Source organism: Festucalex cinctus, chromosome 4 (assembly GCF_051991245.1).
Source record: "Festucalex cinctus isolate MCC-2025b chromosome 4, RoL_Fcin_1.0, whole genome shotgun sequence".
In the NCBI taxonomy this organism is placed as follows: domain Eukaryota; kingdom Metazoa; phylum Chordata; class Actinopteri; order Syngnathiformes; family Syngnathidae; genus Festucalex; species Festucalex cinctus.
Genome location: NC_135414.1, coordinates 10,163,481 through 10,179,700, shown reverse-complemented (window position 1 = coordinate 10,179,700; position 16,220 = coordinate 10,163,481). Strand labels below are relative to the sequence as shown.

The window sequence follows — 16,220 nt, the reverse complement described above, 5'->3', positions numbered from 1 at the left end:
CTTGCCTTTATACACTGACAGCAAGCTTCCTTTTGTCTGTCTTGAAGAAAAAGGTTACGTTTTTGCATTGCACTTTCAACCAAATGTGATATGAAGTGAAACAAATCAATTTCATAGACCGTGAAATACAGTAAAAGTGCTGAGAACCACAGGGGGAATTTAGGCCACTGTAAGCCTAAAAGGGAAAAAAGGGAAATAAGACACACGCAATAAGATGATCTCATTGCCTTTCGCTAATTATTGCGATGCAGTCATTCAAATGTAATCTTAACATCATTTTTGCTTTGAAAACTGTCTGAAAATCTGAAAACATGAATTTAATAAGATTCATGTATCAAGTAGAAGTACCATGATGGTCAGTATAGTATACTTAAAGGTTCAGAATGCTTCCTATGGGAAGCATGATGGTTCATTAACTCTAACAAAGATACAGAGTAAAGGGGAATTCTATTAAAGTCTATAAAAAAAATAAAAAAAAATAAATCCAAAAAGGCACATTACTTAATTCAGACAAAAAGAAAAAAAGGTTGGTTTGGGGATTTTCATGCTTTTAGTTTCATTCAAAACTGTAACAGAAACCATTAATGGTAAAAAAAAATATACTCATTAAGACATGACAGCTATGAGAAAAAAAGAAAAACAAAAAACAATGTCAAACACTGTTGTGCAATAAACTACGGAGTGCACTCTTTAGTTTTGAATGCTGAGAAACTTTGTTGCTGAGCCTAATTGTTTGGCCAATCTGATTACCGATGATTTAGGAAATGCAATAATACAGTGATGACACAATGCTATCTTAGCTTCATATTTTGTTTCTGTCAATGGTTTCTCGTATGAACCGGGAAATGTTCTGGACAAAGATTGAGAGTTTGATAATCCTGTATTAACTACACACAAGAAATAGTAATGGCGGGGAACCTGAGCTATATCGTATCATGCGTGATCTTTGGCACTTCCGCTATACTGCAAATTTTCTAGCGATTTTTTGTTGTTGTTGTTGTTGTTGCTGCTGCTGCAGACATTTGTAATTGCCATAATCTCAATGCTAATTTACTGCACATTAGCCTGTCAATGATCACATTATAGGCCCCATTTTCATTTTCATGCCGGCGGCACAAGTCTAGTTTATCGTGTTTGGAACCACGTTGCACCTCGCTGGAGCTGCCGTACCCCCATCACATCTAGCAAATTGTGACAAAAAGTAGAGTAGATTTTCGACTCTCAAAAAGCAGGTCTAAGTGGTGGTGCAGGTGGCGTAATGCAATTCTGGGGGCTTTGATTTTCTAATTTTAAAATATCGTCACTTATCACAGGTAGGTCTGGACCATGTACGATGCAAAATAAAAAATAATGATGTGATTGCTCGGCTTTCCCATGCTCAATTCAAATGTGTTAGTTGGCTTACCTGTTTCAGTCTAAACTCGTTGATCTGTGCAAGTGAGTCTTCTAGCAGTTTCCTCCTGTTGTTGGCTTTGGCACTGCCCGCAGCAGCGTACTGAGGTGGCTTCAGTGAGGACTTGTGGGGGTTCGTTACAGATGAGGTCAAAGTGAAATCCTTCGGGGAGGTAGACAACGGGAAGGCCGAGGATGGGGGAGAGGGCACCGAAACAGGCTTGGGGGAGGAGGAGAGGGAGAGGGGCAGGTGCTGGGGGGACGTGGAGGAGGAGGGCAGCAGTTTGGGACGTTTGGGAGATGCAGAGCTGGCGAGTGCATTTGGAGAGTGGGTGAGAGCGATGGGGGAGGAAGACGGAGAGGACTCCCTGTGGGGCTGGCTGAGGAGTGCCAGCGACTTTGAGTTGGCAGCCAGACCAGTGGACTGGATCACACTGAAGTGTTGTTCTGGTCTAGATCTGGAAGAGTGTATAGCCAGTGGTGACGTTTGGGACAGAACAGGGGGAGACACAGAGTGGGCTATGGGAATGAGGGTTGGGGGGTTGGAAGGGACTGTCTGGATGTGGTTGTCCTGCACTTCTGACGTGTGGACCCCAGAGTCTGTCTTTCCAGTGACTGGTATCAGAACCTGGGAAGAAAGAGACGTTTTGAACTACTTCAGTAAATGTTGATTCTCAGCCAAGCACATTCGGCATGAAATTGCATTCATTTATTCCCAACAGTGTTAATTCCAATTCATAATGCTCTCTTGGCTACACTGATTAGAGTACTTGTATGTTGATGTTACATTTTTTTTTTTTTTGTCCAATCAGATCTCAGCCTTTTTGTGTTGCCATGTCATCTAACCTTTAGAATCAGTAGTGCCAGCTATCAGAATTGGTTCTCTAATTGGTCAAAGAAAACCTGTTCTAGAAAGTTTGACTAGATGTATCCTTCTGCCAAGTCAACCCCAAATTTTTCTTTGTAATAATATGTCCTATGCTGTCCCAGTACTCTAAACAAGGTATTCTGTTTAATATTGCGTATATGGAATAGGAAATAAACGAAAAAATACACCAATTTTTACCCATCTAAAGGGGCGGCCATATTGCCACTCGCTGTCGACTGACAATGACATCACAGTTGACGGCTCAGGTTGCTGATGTTACATGACCAAATTCAGTAGTTGAGCCGTGATTGCTCTGAAAGGTTCTGAATGAACCCTGCCCGGTCCTTTTATCTTTAATACTTGCAATATTACACTGACAGTAACGACCAGAAGACGGCATATTCTCAGTTAACTATTTACTGAATGTCAGAAAGATCGAGTACACAGCTGTGGAGCCCTTTTTTCTCAATATGCGGAAGAAGGTCTAATCCAGAGGTCGGCAAACTCGTTTTCTCTTCCAACACAAGCTGATTCCAATCAACAGGCTCATTATCAGTCTTATGCAGAGCTTGCTGATGAGCTGGTCATATACCAGCTTTGTTAGAGAAGGGAAACATCCAAAATTTGCAGGACTCGGCCTCTCGAAGACAGAGTTTGCCCACCACTGGTCACTCTAATCTGTCCAAAATGGTTTCTGCTCTTATGTCTTATGCCACCCACCGTCTGCTCAGCCTAGCCCATGTGAAAATGTGCCAGAACTGGTTTCAACTAGATAAGTGTACCAAAGTGCAGATAGATAGGAAGACTCCAAGCCAGGACAGGTCACAGCAAAACAACGGCCTAGCTCAAGTCACCTATCTAATCATTAAGACGCCAAAGCTAACAGGTTGTTACTTAAGCCCTGAGCAACTGTGATGTCATTTTCAGTCGACAGCAAATGCCAAAATAGCCGCCCCCTGAGATGGATTTAAAAAAAAAAGAAGAAAAAAAAGGATGGATTTTGCTGCTTAATTCATACTCCACAATATTAATCAGAATGTCGTGTTTAGACTAGTGGGGGTGCAAAGAAACATTTTGGTTGACTTCCTCTTTAATGCATTTAGTAACCAGAATATCTGCTGACTAATTTACTTCATTTTTTTGTTTATGTTATTTTATTAGATAAATATTGATTTGCTGCTCCAGTTGCTGGCTGTTAGCATGGATTTATGGTCTCTATAATTGCAACGTTGGTATTAAAAGGAGGATTAATTAGTTATCATTCCCCACTGAAGACCAAGGTGCCCACTACTCACGTTTATCATGCATATTTACCTTTGCTTTCTTCTTTATCTGTTTCTCAGAGTCAGACAGTTCACTCTGTTTATCTTCGTCCTCATCCTCGTCTTCATCATCGTCCTCTTCATCATCTTCTGCGAGGTCCTCCAAATCACTGCTGAGGGACCCATCGCTTGAGCTGTCTGAAGATGTGCCTGTTTCACTGTTACTGACGCCAGGAGCATCTGCAGCCTTCTTACGTTGCCTCTGAGTTGAGAAAAGGACAAAATAATCATCACTATTTGCATGATCTTCATTTAACATGCAGTATGGAAAATATGTTGTTTAATTGGTGAAATTATTACAGTACAACTTACCCTTTCCTTTGTTTTCGGAGCAGGTTTTTCCACAATCTTAGCTGGGCTATTCTGACAGGGACTATTGGAGGGCTCTTTTTTGGTTAGATTGGTTGATGCCTGGACAGGGGTTGGACTTATGCAAAAGCTCCGAGGCTGCGTTGCAGGCGGACAGACACTGCTGCCATTTACGGCGCCGTTCACCCCTTCAAACATAAGGATGGATATTTGTTTCACGTAATAACTTCTCAGAGAACGTGGATACACAGTCTAATAAAATATCTGGAACCAAGTACAGAATGGACTGAGGCAAATATTGATTTGAGCATCTAACTCATCAAACCTGCTGGCTGCAAAATATACAAGGGCAATACTAACGGCTAACAATAAAAGAGACTGAAAAAAAAAAAAAAAAGATTGAGAGGAAAAGCACAAGGTGTGTGCGGCTGGATCAAGAACAACTAATTTGCCTTGAAAATGGGATAACTGATCAGGAAAAGGGAGGATTGTTGCGAAATGTGGTTGCAGGTTGAAACTGCAGGTAACTGTCACTGCAATTATACAATATATCCTTCAGATCATGTCAGAGTCTAAATGATTAACTCCCAAAGAGTTTTTTTTTTTTTTGCTGTGATGTCACCAAGACAGACAATAAGACAAGACGAAGGCAAAGAATAAAACATGTGATGGTCCCCAAGCACAAGTAGTAATCTAACTTTTATATTTTTCACTTAATTTAATATACTTGAAATCCAGCTTAAAAGTAGGCCAAAAGTGGCACTACTGAACAAAAAAAAAAGAAGTTACTATTCTTAATTATGTGCACTAGTCCTTAGGGATGTCACGATAAGGGCAATATCGTGATATCGTGATATTAAAACTGCCACAATATCGTCGTCGTCGTCATGTTCACAATATTTAAAAGGAACACATCTGTTAAAAAGGTCAGGTTGATTTCCATTTGTGCAGTTCTAGCACCCTCTAGTGGCTAGTTTATTAGAGCAATTTAATTTTCATTAGGGATGTTTTGGCCTTCCATGTTTAAAATGTATGCTAATTGTCAGATGAAGGGGAACCCAATTTGCTTGTGAAGCGATCAATGTGCCTCAATATTGTTATTAGAGATTGTAGATGATTTATATGCATTGCTGTTATGTACAAAAGCACAATATTGTGCTTTTTTTTTTTTTTAAATATTGTGATCTTTTTTAAATATTGCCAACACTCCCACAATATCGTGATAATTATCGTATCGTGACCTTCATATCGTGATAATATCGTATCGTGATGTTTGGATATCGTTACATCCCTACTAGTCATCCTAGTAGTGTGCTGAATTGTCTAATTAGTGATGACAGAGGCATAGGACTTTAAACTGGATATCAATGGTATAAAAAATGCTTTCCGGCTTTCCAGCTTTAGTTTTATGATGCTGACATTTTGACGTAGGAGTGAATGACTTCAGTTTCCACGATTTCATGAAAAAAAAATTCTGCTAAATCCAAACAAATCTACTGACTAGCGTCCCGGATTGTTTTGATTTTCCAGCTTTTTTTCACTGCAAATTTCACGACAATAGCAACATTTCATTTTACTTACTACTGCAACATAAAAGGAAATATGATAAAACGTACTCGACCATCACTCTATCAATTTGTACCTTTAGGTGGGTCTTGGCTGTTCTTGCTGGGCATTCTAATCTGAACAGGACTGGCGCTATGGTTTGGCTGAATATGGGGGGTAAAAAATGGAGGGAAACCTATGAAAGAAGGAAGAAAGGCAGCGGCTCCTCGCCCATGCGCTTCAGCAGCTCGCCACCAATCTGTCAAGAGGGGAATCAACACTGTGTCAGACAATCCAAGGGATAAAAATCAGTCGGTTGCCGTGCTTTTTCACCCCCACAACTATCTTACCAGACAAGGCTCCTAGCTGGGGGTGGGCAGCCAGAGCAGCTGACATGCCTAGGGAGCCAAGGCCTCCAAACTCCGGCCTGCCCACTCCAGCAGTGTAGAGGGCCCCAAAGGCTGGGTGGTTCACCAGAGGAAAGGCACTTGACAATGTGGAGCCAATGAAGGGCTGCTCTCCTGCTGTTCCAAACAGACGGCCTGGGACAAATCAACCAAAGTGGAAGCATTCAAATGTGGTCATAGTTTGTGTATAGAATAAGTGCTGCAAAACTTTTGAAGTAGGAGTACAGGTACATTTACATTTAATCTCTTACAACTGATTTCAAACATTTGTTTCAGGACAATTTGTGTTTTAATAAGAATCATTTGAGGACAGTTTAATTTTCTTGTATTTAACTAATTTTCTCCCTAAAACGTATAAATATGTTTTTTTAAATATGTTTTTTTTGTTGTTGTTGTTGTTTTTTATGCTAGAGCATACAGAAGGCTTTGATGCAGCCTCTCTACTGCAGAGAACGGTTGAAGCAATGGTAGTTATTACAAAAACGGCCAGCAGGTGACAGCAGATTATGAGATCAACCAGGGCCATGTTAAAACAAGCTATTTCCCCATAGTTCTAAGCGGATTTGCTAATAATGATCAAACTTAGCTATATTCTAATGCTAATAGAACAGATAGAAATATACTTTTTTTTCCTGATGAAAGAAGAGACTAAAATATTTCTTTTGGTAGGTTCCCTGTTTTTATAGCAATAGAACACAATATGTATTCTGTGGGCCTTGCAAAATCAGTCAAAATCCAAGAAAACAGCCGGGAGTGAAGGGGGTCGATTCAGTAAAAATGGCTGGGAGTGAATGAGGTCAGCACAGTGTTATGACTTACAAAAATATTACATGTACTTTTTAGGAATAAAACTGCTTGGTTTTGACGAATACTTCTGTACTACTACTATACTTTTACTGTTGGTCGCAATTCCTTTTAGGTGGGACTTGGTATAACATTTCTCACAGCCACAGATAGAAAAAAATTTTTGTTTTAACACTCTGAACCATAAGCTGAAGAAAGTCTATACTGAAAGTCTATACTGGTGGAAATGTGTCATCATCCTGGACTATTGCGTACTAGTATGAGCTCTGAGTTTCCAAATGTCAGAACACGTCAATACATCGAGATAGTTTCTGCAAGGGGGAGAAAAAAAATGCCTGTATAACCATTTCCTATCCTTTTGGTATTCAATTTCACCGCAGAAGAATACTTCATCAACATCATCGTCGCCGAGACTTTTCCTGAGCACAATCATTTCCGACAGGGGCGGCTGCCACGTATTACCTCCTCCCGGAGTCAGATGCAATTTGGTGTGAGCATATTTCATGCAAATTCAATTTCTGCTCTAGAAAAGGAGAGCACGCCTGCATGATGCCTCTGCATAAGCAAGTAATACACATGCGGGGAAAGTGATGACTGAAGGAAAGGAGTGTGTTGTGCAAGGTACAGATGAATATGTCAAACTACTATGCACATACACACAAAAAAGAAAGGTAAAACACATTCGGAGAACTGGATTTCTTTAAACTAATGCACAATAGATAATGCGTTTGAGCATTTGTTCGATAGCCATCTTAAGGTCCATGTACTTCTGAGGTTTTTGCGCTCACTGGTAAGCCTATTTAGCCGAGAATTGATGCAATGCTAACATGCTAGCAGTTGTTTTGCTAGCAAGACAGCCAGCAGTGAACAGAAAGCACTAAGGCAGAACGAGAAGGATTTTACTTCCACTGGCCTGTTTATAATTACAAATCACTCCTTCAGTTATCTTGTACTATTTTAAAAATAACTTTCAAATATGTCAAGAATTCAGATTTTTGACTGGGTTTCACTTTCACTTACATTAGAACAGCGTAGACAAGTAATTTATTTAATTTAGCATTTAATGGACTTTAAAGTGGAAACCATAATGTAGGCCCTAATTTAATTAAGTATGTTCTTGCTTGGGCGGCACGGTGGTATGAGTGGTTAGCACGTCCGCCTCCCAGCACTGAGGACTGTGGTTCGAGTCCAGGCTCCGGCCTTCCTGGGTCGAGTTTGCATGTTCTCCCCGTGTCTGCGTGGGTCTTCTCCGGGTACTCCGGTCTCCTCCCACATGCCAAAGACATGCTTGGCAGGTTAATTGGATGCTCCGAATTGTCCCTAGGTGTGCTTGTGAGTGTGGATGGTTGGTCGTCTCTGTGTGCCCTGCGATTGGCTGGCAACCAGTTCAGGGTGTACCCCGTCTACTGCCCACAGCAAGCTGGGTTAGGCTCCAGCACCCCCCACGACCCTTGTGAGGAGCAAGCGGTTCAGAAAATGGATGGATGGATGGATGGATGTTCTTGCTTTTGACTCAATGTAATGTCCCCCCTCAAAAAATTGCTTTAAACACTTTGTACTGTAAATTCAATGAATAAAAAAAATAATACACACCAATATCAATAATAAAAATAACACAGTACAACTTTTGATATTATTGGGTATCAATACAATGGAACCTCATGGACCCAGAAACAACAGACTCCACATTTAACAAACAGAAAATAAGTATCCAGTCCACTCAAAAGACAGCTTTGTATAGTAATAATTATCAATGTCTATTAGTTCCAAAATTAGCCGCAATTGGCCACTGTGCTGGCGTAATAGAGAATGGTACACATATTTCCGGTTGTGCCGCTGTTGTCACAGATATACAGTAGACTACAGCAGGCTCACAAATGTGCCTGAGAGGCGACCATGTCAGCATGGCACGGGCGTCTTTCCCAACAAATGCAATGCATGGAGATACGTAGGTGGTTGCCCTGCCGGTTGTGGTGACAGTCAAAGGCAACCGATCCAAAGCATGGACATTAGCTTAGGCATCGGTGCAGGCACGCAGCTCAAAAGCGTGTCGTATCTACCTTAGGTGAAGAAAGGTAGTGCAATAACATTGTGGCTCCAGCGACCAGCTGCAGAACATTATAAACTAAAGTAAACTAAACTAAAGTTTTGCAATAGTTTCAATAGTTTTTGTATTTATTAAACATGGGAAAGTTTTCACGCCACAATAAAATTCAACTTCCTGGGATTAGTCCGTGCCCTGCGATTGGCTGGCAACCAGTCCAGGGTGTCCCCCGCCTACTGCCCAAAGCCAGCTGAGATAGGCTCCAGCACCCCCCGCGACCCTTGTGAGGAATAAGCGGTCAAGACAATGGATGGATGGATGGATGGATGGATGGGATTAGTCCGTTAAATCAAGGTTCTATCACTGGGTCTAGTTCTAGTAAGACAGTCAAGATTCTGCTAGTGCGCTGCATTGTCCTTCTAGCTGACAAGCAGAATACATACCTGGACCTTAAGATGGAGGATATTGGATATTGAATGAATGCTCAAACGGCTTTCCACTGTAATTCTTAAGCAACAATCAGGGTTGACGTATGAGTGTGTGCCGCCCTTTTGAGTTTGCTTCAAGGCCCTTGTCGAGCTCGAAGACAGCAAAATGGTGAATGTCATTAGAATATGCTGAATATCTAACACGAGCCTTGCCAGCCCGGGTTACGGTGTGTCAAGATAAACGACTGCAATGCAAACCCCGGAAAAGGCCGACATACGCAGCATTGGCTTACGCCTGCGGTGCCCGCCCCTCCACATCGACACCCCCACAGCAGGCTCAGCCCTTCCATTCCCAGACAACACAAAGTGACATCTGCAAATGCCTCTTCATTATTAATGCAGGCTTCCGGAAGGCGAATAATTAAATCTGAAAAAAAAAATAATTCAAGTGAGGAACGACATAGCTTGGATTTACCTACTCTCTCACTCACTCTCGCCCTCGTTCTCATTCTGTTTCAATCCTCCCTCCACTCTGACAAACTGCACCGCCCGCTTTTTTCATGTTTGGATGCTGCCGAAGGGGGATTAATTTGTTGTTTGTTGCAGTCAATCAAATTTCCAGACAGATTTAAGTTAATTGCATCCGTGAGTTGATCCCAGAAGGAGAGTGCTATGAGCGCAGATCAGCTTTTTATTCTCCAAGTGATATCCTCATCAATGACATGCACGCAAACGCGCGCCAGCCAATGATTGTTTTTTGCATTAATGTTCTTTTTCTCAAGTGTAAGAGGCACATTGAACCATGAGGCCTGCACATACTGTCGTGATACTGCATCTTTGATCTTACCTGCATTACATTTGACATTCTTTTTTTGTTAGTCTGCCTGAGAAGAGCCTTTCTCCCTTTTAATTAAAATTGAGATGTAGAAGAAAAGAACTGACTTGATAGAAAACCTTTCATCCTAAATCATCTGGTAGAAAGTACAGTGATACCTCGACATAAGAGTGACCCAACTAACTGCTTTTTTGTTTATTGCCACTCACACTTTCAGTTTACTATATCTTGAACACAAATGGAACAACATGTAGACAGAAAATAACAACACTTGGTCATATATTCTTTATCCTCTGTGAAAAAAACATCTTTATGCATCTGACTGAATCACTTATTGGAGAAACCCTTGTTTGTGTCTGTATGACTATTATACTGCCACCCGATCCTCCACAAAACGCAGACATTCCCTGTAATGTCATTTCCATTTCAATTGGGACAGATTTGACATATAAGTGTTTTGAGTTACGAGCATAATCGAGCAATGGATTCCACTGTAACTGCGCACCAAAAAATACATTTTATTCAAAAGAAGCAGTAGTTTGCTTGCCATTAAAAAGTCCCTAACTAGGCAATAGGAAAGTTGTAGGTTATATAATAAATTGATAGATTAGATAGATTAGTGGGTGGCTAAAGTTTTTTTTTTGGGGGGGGGGGGATTACAGAAAAATACAGTGGTAACTTGACTTCAATATGTGACTTCAATAACTCCTGTCACTCATCTGAATTCACTTTCCCCATTGAAAAAATCCCTTCCAGCCCCACCCCCATACAAAAAAAAAAAAAAAAAAAAAAAGAGATTGCATTGCCTTTTTCCCCACATTTGCCCATATTGTTCTATGGTTCAATGCTTTAATTCAATGGTTATCAGAAAGCAATGTAAAAAAATAAAATATACACATATCGATACATGTACTTTCACTGTAAAATATGGACTGATGGCGACCATATGTCGTGAAGTTCACTTCTAATTCAAATTTTTCCTCGCAACACAAAGCAAAACTCACTCAAAAACTCTCAATTGAGGCACTTGTAAGTCAAGATACAGCTGTATTCAGCTTTTAACACATTCATTGCCAGACTAGCAAAAAAAATGCATAATTTGACGTCTTTTTCCGTCAATGGCAGTGAATGAGTTAATTAAACTTAGATGTCGCTGAAAAGCGATGACTTGACAGAAAAGCTTTCAGCCTAAATGGGCAGCATCTGGTACAATGTATAGTAGTTGCACAAAAAGGGATATTGTACAAAAGAAGTGGTTTGCTTGCAAAAAGTTCACAGAGCTTGCCTCGCATTTCATTTGATGCTCTGCCCAAAATCGCTTATCTCGAAAATCTGAGCTCACGTAATGGCACAGAGGGATCAAAATGATGTATAATGCATGAGGAAGGGGATGTTTTAATGGCGTCTTCTTCAGCGCAACACCGAGAGGACAAGGAAAGGCAAAAACACCCTGCTTAATTTTACGCTTTCTTTCCTTTATCTTGTAACAGAAAAATTGGGTTCTGTTCCAGGAAAAGGCTGGATGCATGCAAATCCCTGCCCAATGTGATTTGCTATGTGTGTGTCGATAGCAAGAGATTAAGTGAGGTGAGGTGAAAGAGTATGCACAAATCGTTTACTCTTTCCCACCAGGGATAATCAAAAATGCATCTTGAAAAAGTATGCACAATTCTCTAATGAGTTAAGAAGGTGAGCAAAGTATGGCCAGTGGGCTACATGCCAGCATTTACATCATCAACAGTCCTGCTTGTTGCTTTCATTTAGCAGTATTGGGATAATTAAAATCCATAATCCAACCATTTTCTCAAGAACTCACTAGGGCTGTGAGTGAACTACAGCCTATGCCAGCTGACTTCGGGTGAGAGGTGTGGTACACTTACACCCCAGACTGGTCGCCAGTCAACAGGATGGCACATAAAAGCAAATAAACTGAGGAATTTTGCATTTGTTTATTCATTTCTCAAATGGGTTCAATATAATAAACAATTTTAAGAAACTGGTAAATTTATTATAATTAGATGATAACAGATAATAACACTAAAAATTAATAAAATAAAATAAAATAAATAAATAAATACTTTTATTATTGAAAAGAAAAAAAAGTAATTATTATTTCCATTAAATTAGCAATTTTACCTCAAAATCTTTAGTTAAAATTAACTTCCTCATTGGTATTTTTTTTTTTATCAATTTGTCTAATTAAATAATTAGGTCATTTTTTTTGGTGTAAATACAATAATGAAAAAAAAAAAAAAAAAAAAAGGTATACCCCTAACCCTTTTTATTTTACAACTAATATTTTTGTACTAGCTAAATAAACCAGCGTTGCGCGATTGACTGGCAACTAGTACAAGGTGTATCACGCCTCTCGCCCAAAGACAGCTGAGATAGGCTTCAGCACACCTGATAATTATAAATGAAGTACCATTTACCATTTAATTGGGTGAGGATAAGCTGCAATAATATGAATGGATGGAAAATAAATAACGTAATTTTCTATTTATACAACATTTTGAGACATTTTATTAAATAACTGTCTAATTTAATTATTGCAAATAAAAAAATATTTTGTATCGGCAAAATAAATCATCTTCCATATATATTTTACATTTTTTGTTTTATTAAATTTATTTAGCGTAAAATAAAAATGAACACATTTTTTTTCATATTTTTTTTCTTTGCAAAATTAAACAAATGCTACATTCAGGCTTTTTATTTTATTGATTTATTAAAAACAATGGGAAAAGAATGGAATGTAAATAATTGAAAAAAAACTAACGAAAAATAATGTTACATACACTATTAACTAGGGGTGTTAAAAAAAATCGATTCGGCAATATATCGCGATACTACAGCACGCAATTCTCGAATCGATTCAATAGGCAGCCGAATCGATTTTTTAACATCCATTTTTGATGAAAAAATATTCAACAAAACGTCTTAACTTTCACACCTTCAGCATGGAAGAATGTTATATGAATGGAACATTAAGCCTTACTATTTTATTTCAATGCTGTTCTAACATGAAAAAGGTTACAACCTGTTTGTTAAAATACAGTGGATCACAGTTATAACACTGAAGTTTGAGATCAATAAATAATAAACTTTCATACAAATCTTACAGTGTACATGTACAAGTTTACTGAATGCTATTTTCTAAATTGAGTAAAAAAAATCGTAACAATCGACTTGTAAATTCATATTGGGATTAATCGGTATCGAATCGAATCGTGACCTATGAATCGCGATACGGATCGAATCGTCAGGTACTAGGCAATTCACACCCCTACTATTAACCTAATATAAAATCAAATTTTAAGATACATTTTTTGCTAATTATTAAATAATTGGTTCATTAATGATAATTAAATCAATCACAAATACTACATTTAAAACAGGAGAATGATTGAATAGTATGTCATCATTAAAATACATGGGCCCCATCTGTCCGGTTTGGAAAATCAGATGGGGCCCTGAAGCACAAAGTTTGCCCATCCTTGCAAAGTATTCTGGATAGGGCGTACACTGAGTGGATGACAAATGTTAAATCATGCAAGAAGAGGCGAGGCACTCTTTATCTTTGACTCTCACACACAGGCACACACTTGCACACAGACATACAGACACACTAATGCACATACAGTACTTTCACATGCACACACAGTTGTCGTGCGGAGCTCGACTGAGGCAGCTGGAGCCAGAGAGCTGAAGGTTGTCAGGAGACATGGCCAAGCATGTGTGTGTTTCTCACACAAAAGAAGCCCCTAATTGTTTGGGATTCATTAATGCAGCAGCTTTTCAATTGCAACCCAAGCTGTCAGCGGGGGGGAAAAAAAATCCTAGTAGTTGGGAAAGAGGTGTATTCATACACTAACTGTATAATTAATACGGCAGGAAACTCATTTTCATGCTAAAGAAAGGAGGCTTTCGAAAGCTATCACGACATGAAGGTGACCACATTTGTCACTTTTAATGGTTTAGAATAGTGATTCGAAAAATGTGCTATGCGGAAGAATCCACCGAATTAATGTACACACTATGCAGAATAAACCTTTTTGAAATCTATTATGGAGCATTTGTTAAATCCAGTTCAGTTGTATTTAAAATGTATGTACACTATATTTGCATTTAATCTTTAACTGTCACCTTATCCGCTTATTTGTTAAACAGTCATTACAATTGTACGATGTCTGATAAATATGGTCAGTGTGGGGGGGGGGATAATTAAAAAAGAAAAAAGAAAAAAAAAGGCCAACTCTGACCCCATCTTGTGCATCTGGTGATTTTTTTCCAAAACAACAGCACATGAGAAAAAATGAGCACAAAAAATAAACAACCAACCAGAGACAAAGGGTGTGACTTACAAGGTGTCAATCATTTTGTCACATGCTCATCCCCATGCCCAAATGATTTCCACCTTGTAATTCACGCCGTCTGTCTCAATCAGTTGTTTTTCCTACCACGCGGTGGTTTCGTGGTTTCTATTTTTTATTTTTTTGCACGTTTTAAAGGTATACTTTATTTATTTAGCCATTTTTGGCAGTCAAACATTAATATTTTGTCTATAATTAATTTGATACTTTCATTATTTTTCCCGTACAATTAGTACCTTTAAAAACACATTTTGCAACTTGCTGTCGACTGAAAATGACATCACAAGGGCTCAGGTAACCAATCACAGCTCAGCTTGTGAATGTCACATGACCACACCTAGAAAACAGGTGAGCTGTGGTTGGTTACCTGAGCCCTTGTGATGCCATTTTCAGTCGACAGTAAGTTGCAAACTGTTTTTCAAGGTACTAAATATACATGAAAAATAATGAAAGTATCAAATTAATTATAGATAAAATATTAACTTTTTATTGCTATAATGGGCTAAATAAGTGAAATATCCCTTTAAGTTATCGTGTACTGTGTGAAGTCATAATGTCTGTTTGAACAAATATGACAAAAAACATTTACAACATGTAGAAACCATTTGTGCAAATTAACAATTTAATCACTATTTATGCACAATTTCCATTTTCCTATATTACAATAATGTTAAATCTACATGTATTTGATGACCGCATAGGACTACTAGTTTTTTGTTTTTGTTTTTTAGTGGTGCTCGGTGCACAACGTGTGGTGTGACTTCTTGAGTCGACTTGCTTTTACTGATTAAACTGACCAAAGATTTGAGTCGGGACATGAAAACAAAAGTGTTTCTTACCAGAGGTGCTAAGGGTGGATCCCAGAGCCGAGGGGCTCGGGGCCAGGCTGCTCTTTGAGTGGGGAGCGGGAGATGATGACGAGGAAGAGGATGATGAGGAGGAAGAGGCCGCAGGGGAGGAGGTGCGCGCAGCAGAAAGGGTGGGCGCAGGGGAGGCCAGCCGCTCTCCAGACTCCATATCTGTCAAACACAATCCAATCAGCGGGGTTACAATAGCAAAAAAAAAAACACACACACACACAAACCGTAGTGCACGCACACACATGCAAACAACCACACCTGCACAACATTTCCAGCTCATACACACACGCTGACACTTTTCCTTTCACATCTCACTTCCCCTGAACAATATTTCTATTTAGCCATGCTCACTGCCTCTCAGCTTCTATTGATTCTATGCGAGGTTGCAAGGAGAACATCAGGCTAGGAGCCGATTGCGGACAACAAAGCACATTTTGACTTTGGGACACAAGAAAACAGCAGCTGTCCCAAATGCGGTCTCTGCTTTCGCTCTGGTGGAAGTTGGCATAAGATGTTTGCGGCAAAAAGTACTCCAAAGCAAAATGCTCTATTATGATTTAGGGTAGTGTTGTTCCCGATACCGATACTGGTATCGGCAGAGGCCCCGATACTGCATTAAAATAGTCTGTATCGGTGAGTACTAACAAGTGACATGCCAATACCATTAGTTCCAACACTAATATAGGACTTTGGATGCAGCATCTTGTGTCTTGCTTGTGCACGACATTCACTGATATGTGACATGTTCACTGCATGCCGATCTAAGAAATCCTATTGGCCCTTGAATGCTCTGAACCAATGGCAGGACAGCTTTTTCATGTTGAGGAAAAAAAAATAAAAAATCTTAGATCGGCATGGTATCGGCATCGGCCGATATTGCAAAGCTGGGTATCAGAATTGGTATCGGGGGGTCAAAAAGCGGTATCGGAACAACAATAATTTAGGGTTGCTAAATTCTGGGAATTTTCAAACATGGAACCTTTCATGGTGGGAATACAACCATGAATTTACAAAGTTAATAGTTGGCTCTTTA

At 39.5% G+C, this 16,220-nt stretch overlaps 1 protein-coding gene across 13 annotated transcripts in view; it reads right to left on the bottom strand.

The window, feature by feature from the left end:
- Positions 1–16,220, bottom strand: part of baz2ba (bromodomain adjacent to zinc finger domain, 2Ba) — a 112,987-nt gene that overhangs the window by 36,540 nt on the left and 60,227 nt on the right. For all 13 annotated transcript variants that reach the window (XM_077518753.1, XM_077518746.1, XM_077518749.1 and 10 more), the window contains 6 exons: positions 15,167–15,346; positions 5,787–5,978; positions 5,534–5,695; positions 3,895–4,079; positions 3,575–3,784; positions 1,406–2,020 (listed from right to left, as the gene is read on the bottom strand). In XM_077518753.1, coding sequence (XP_077374879.1) covers positions 1,406–2,020; positions 3,575–3,784; positions 3,895–4,079; positions 5,534–5,695; positions 5,787–5,978; positions 15,167–15,344 — 1,542 coding nt within the window. In that variant the 5' untranslated portion in view covers positions 15,345–15,346. The remainder of the gene's footprint in view (positions 1–1,405; positions 2,021–3,574; positions 3,785–3,894; positions 4,080–5,533; positions 5,696–5,786; positions 5,979–15,166; positions 15,347–16,220) is intronic.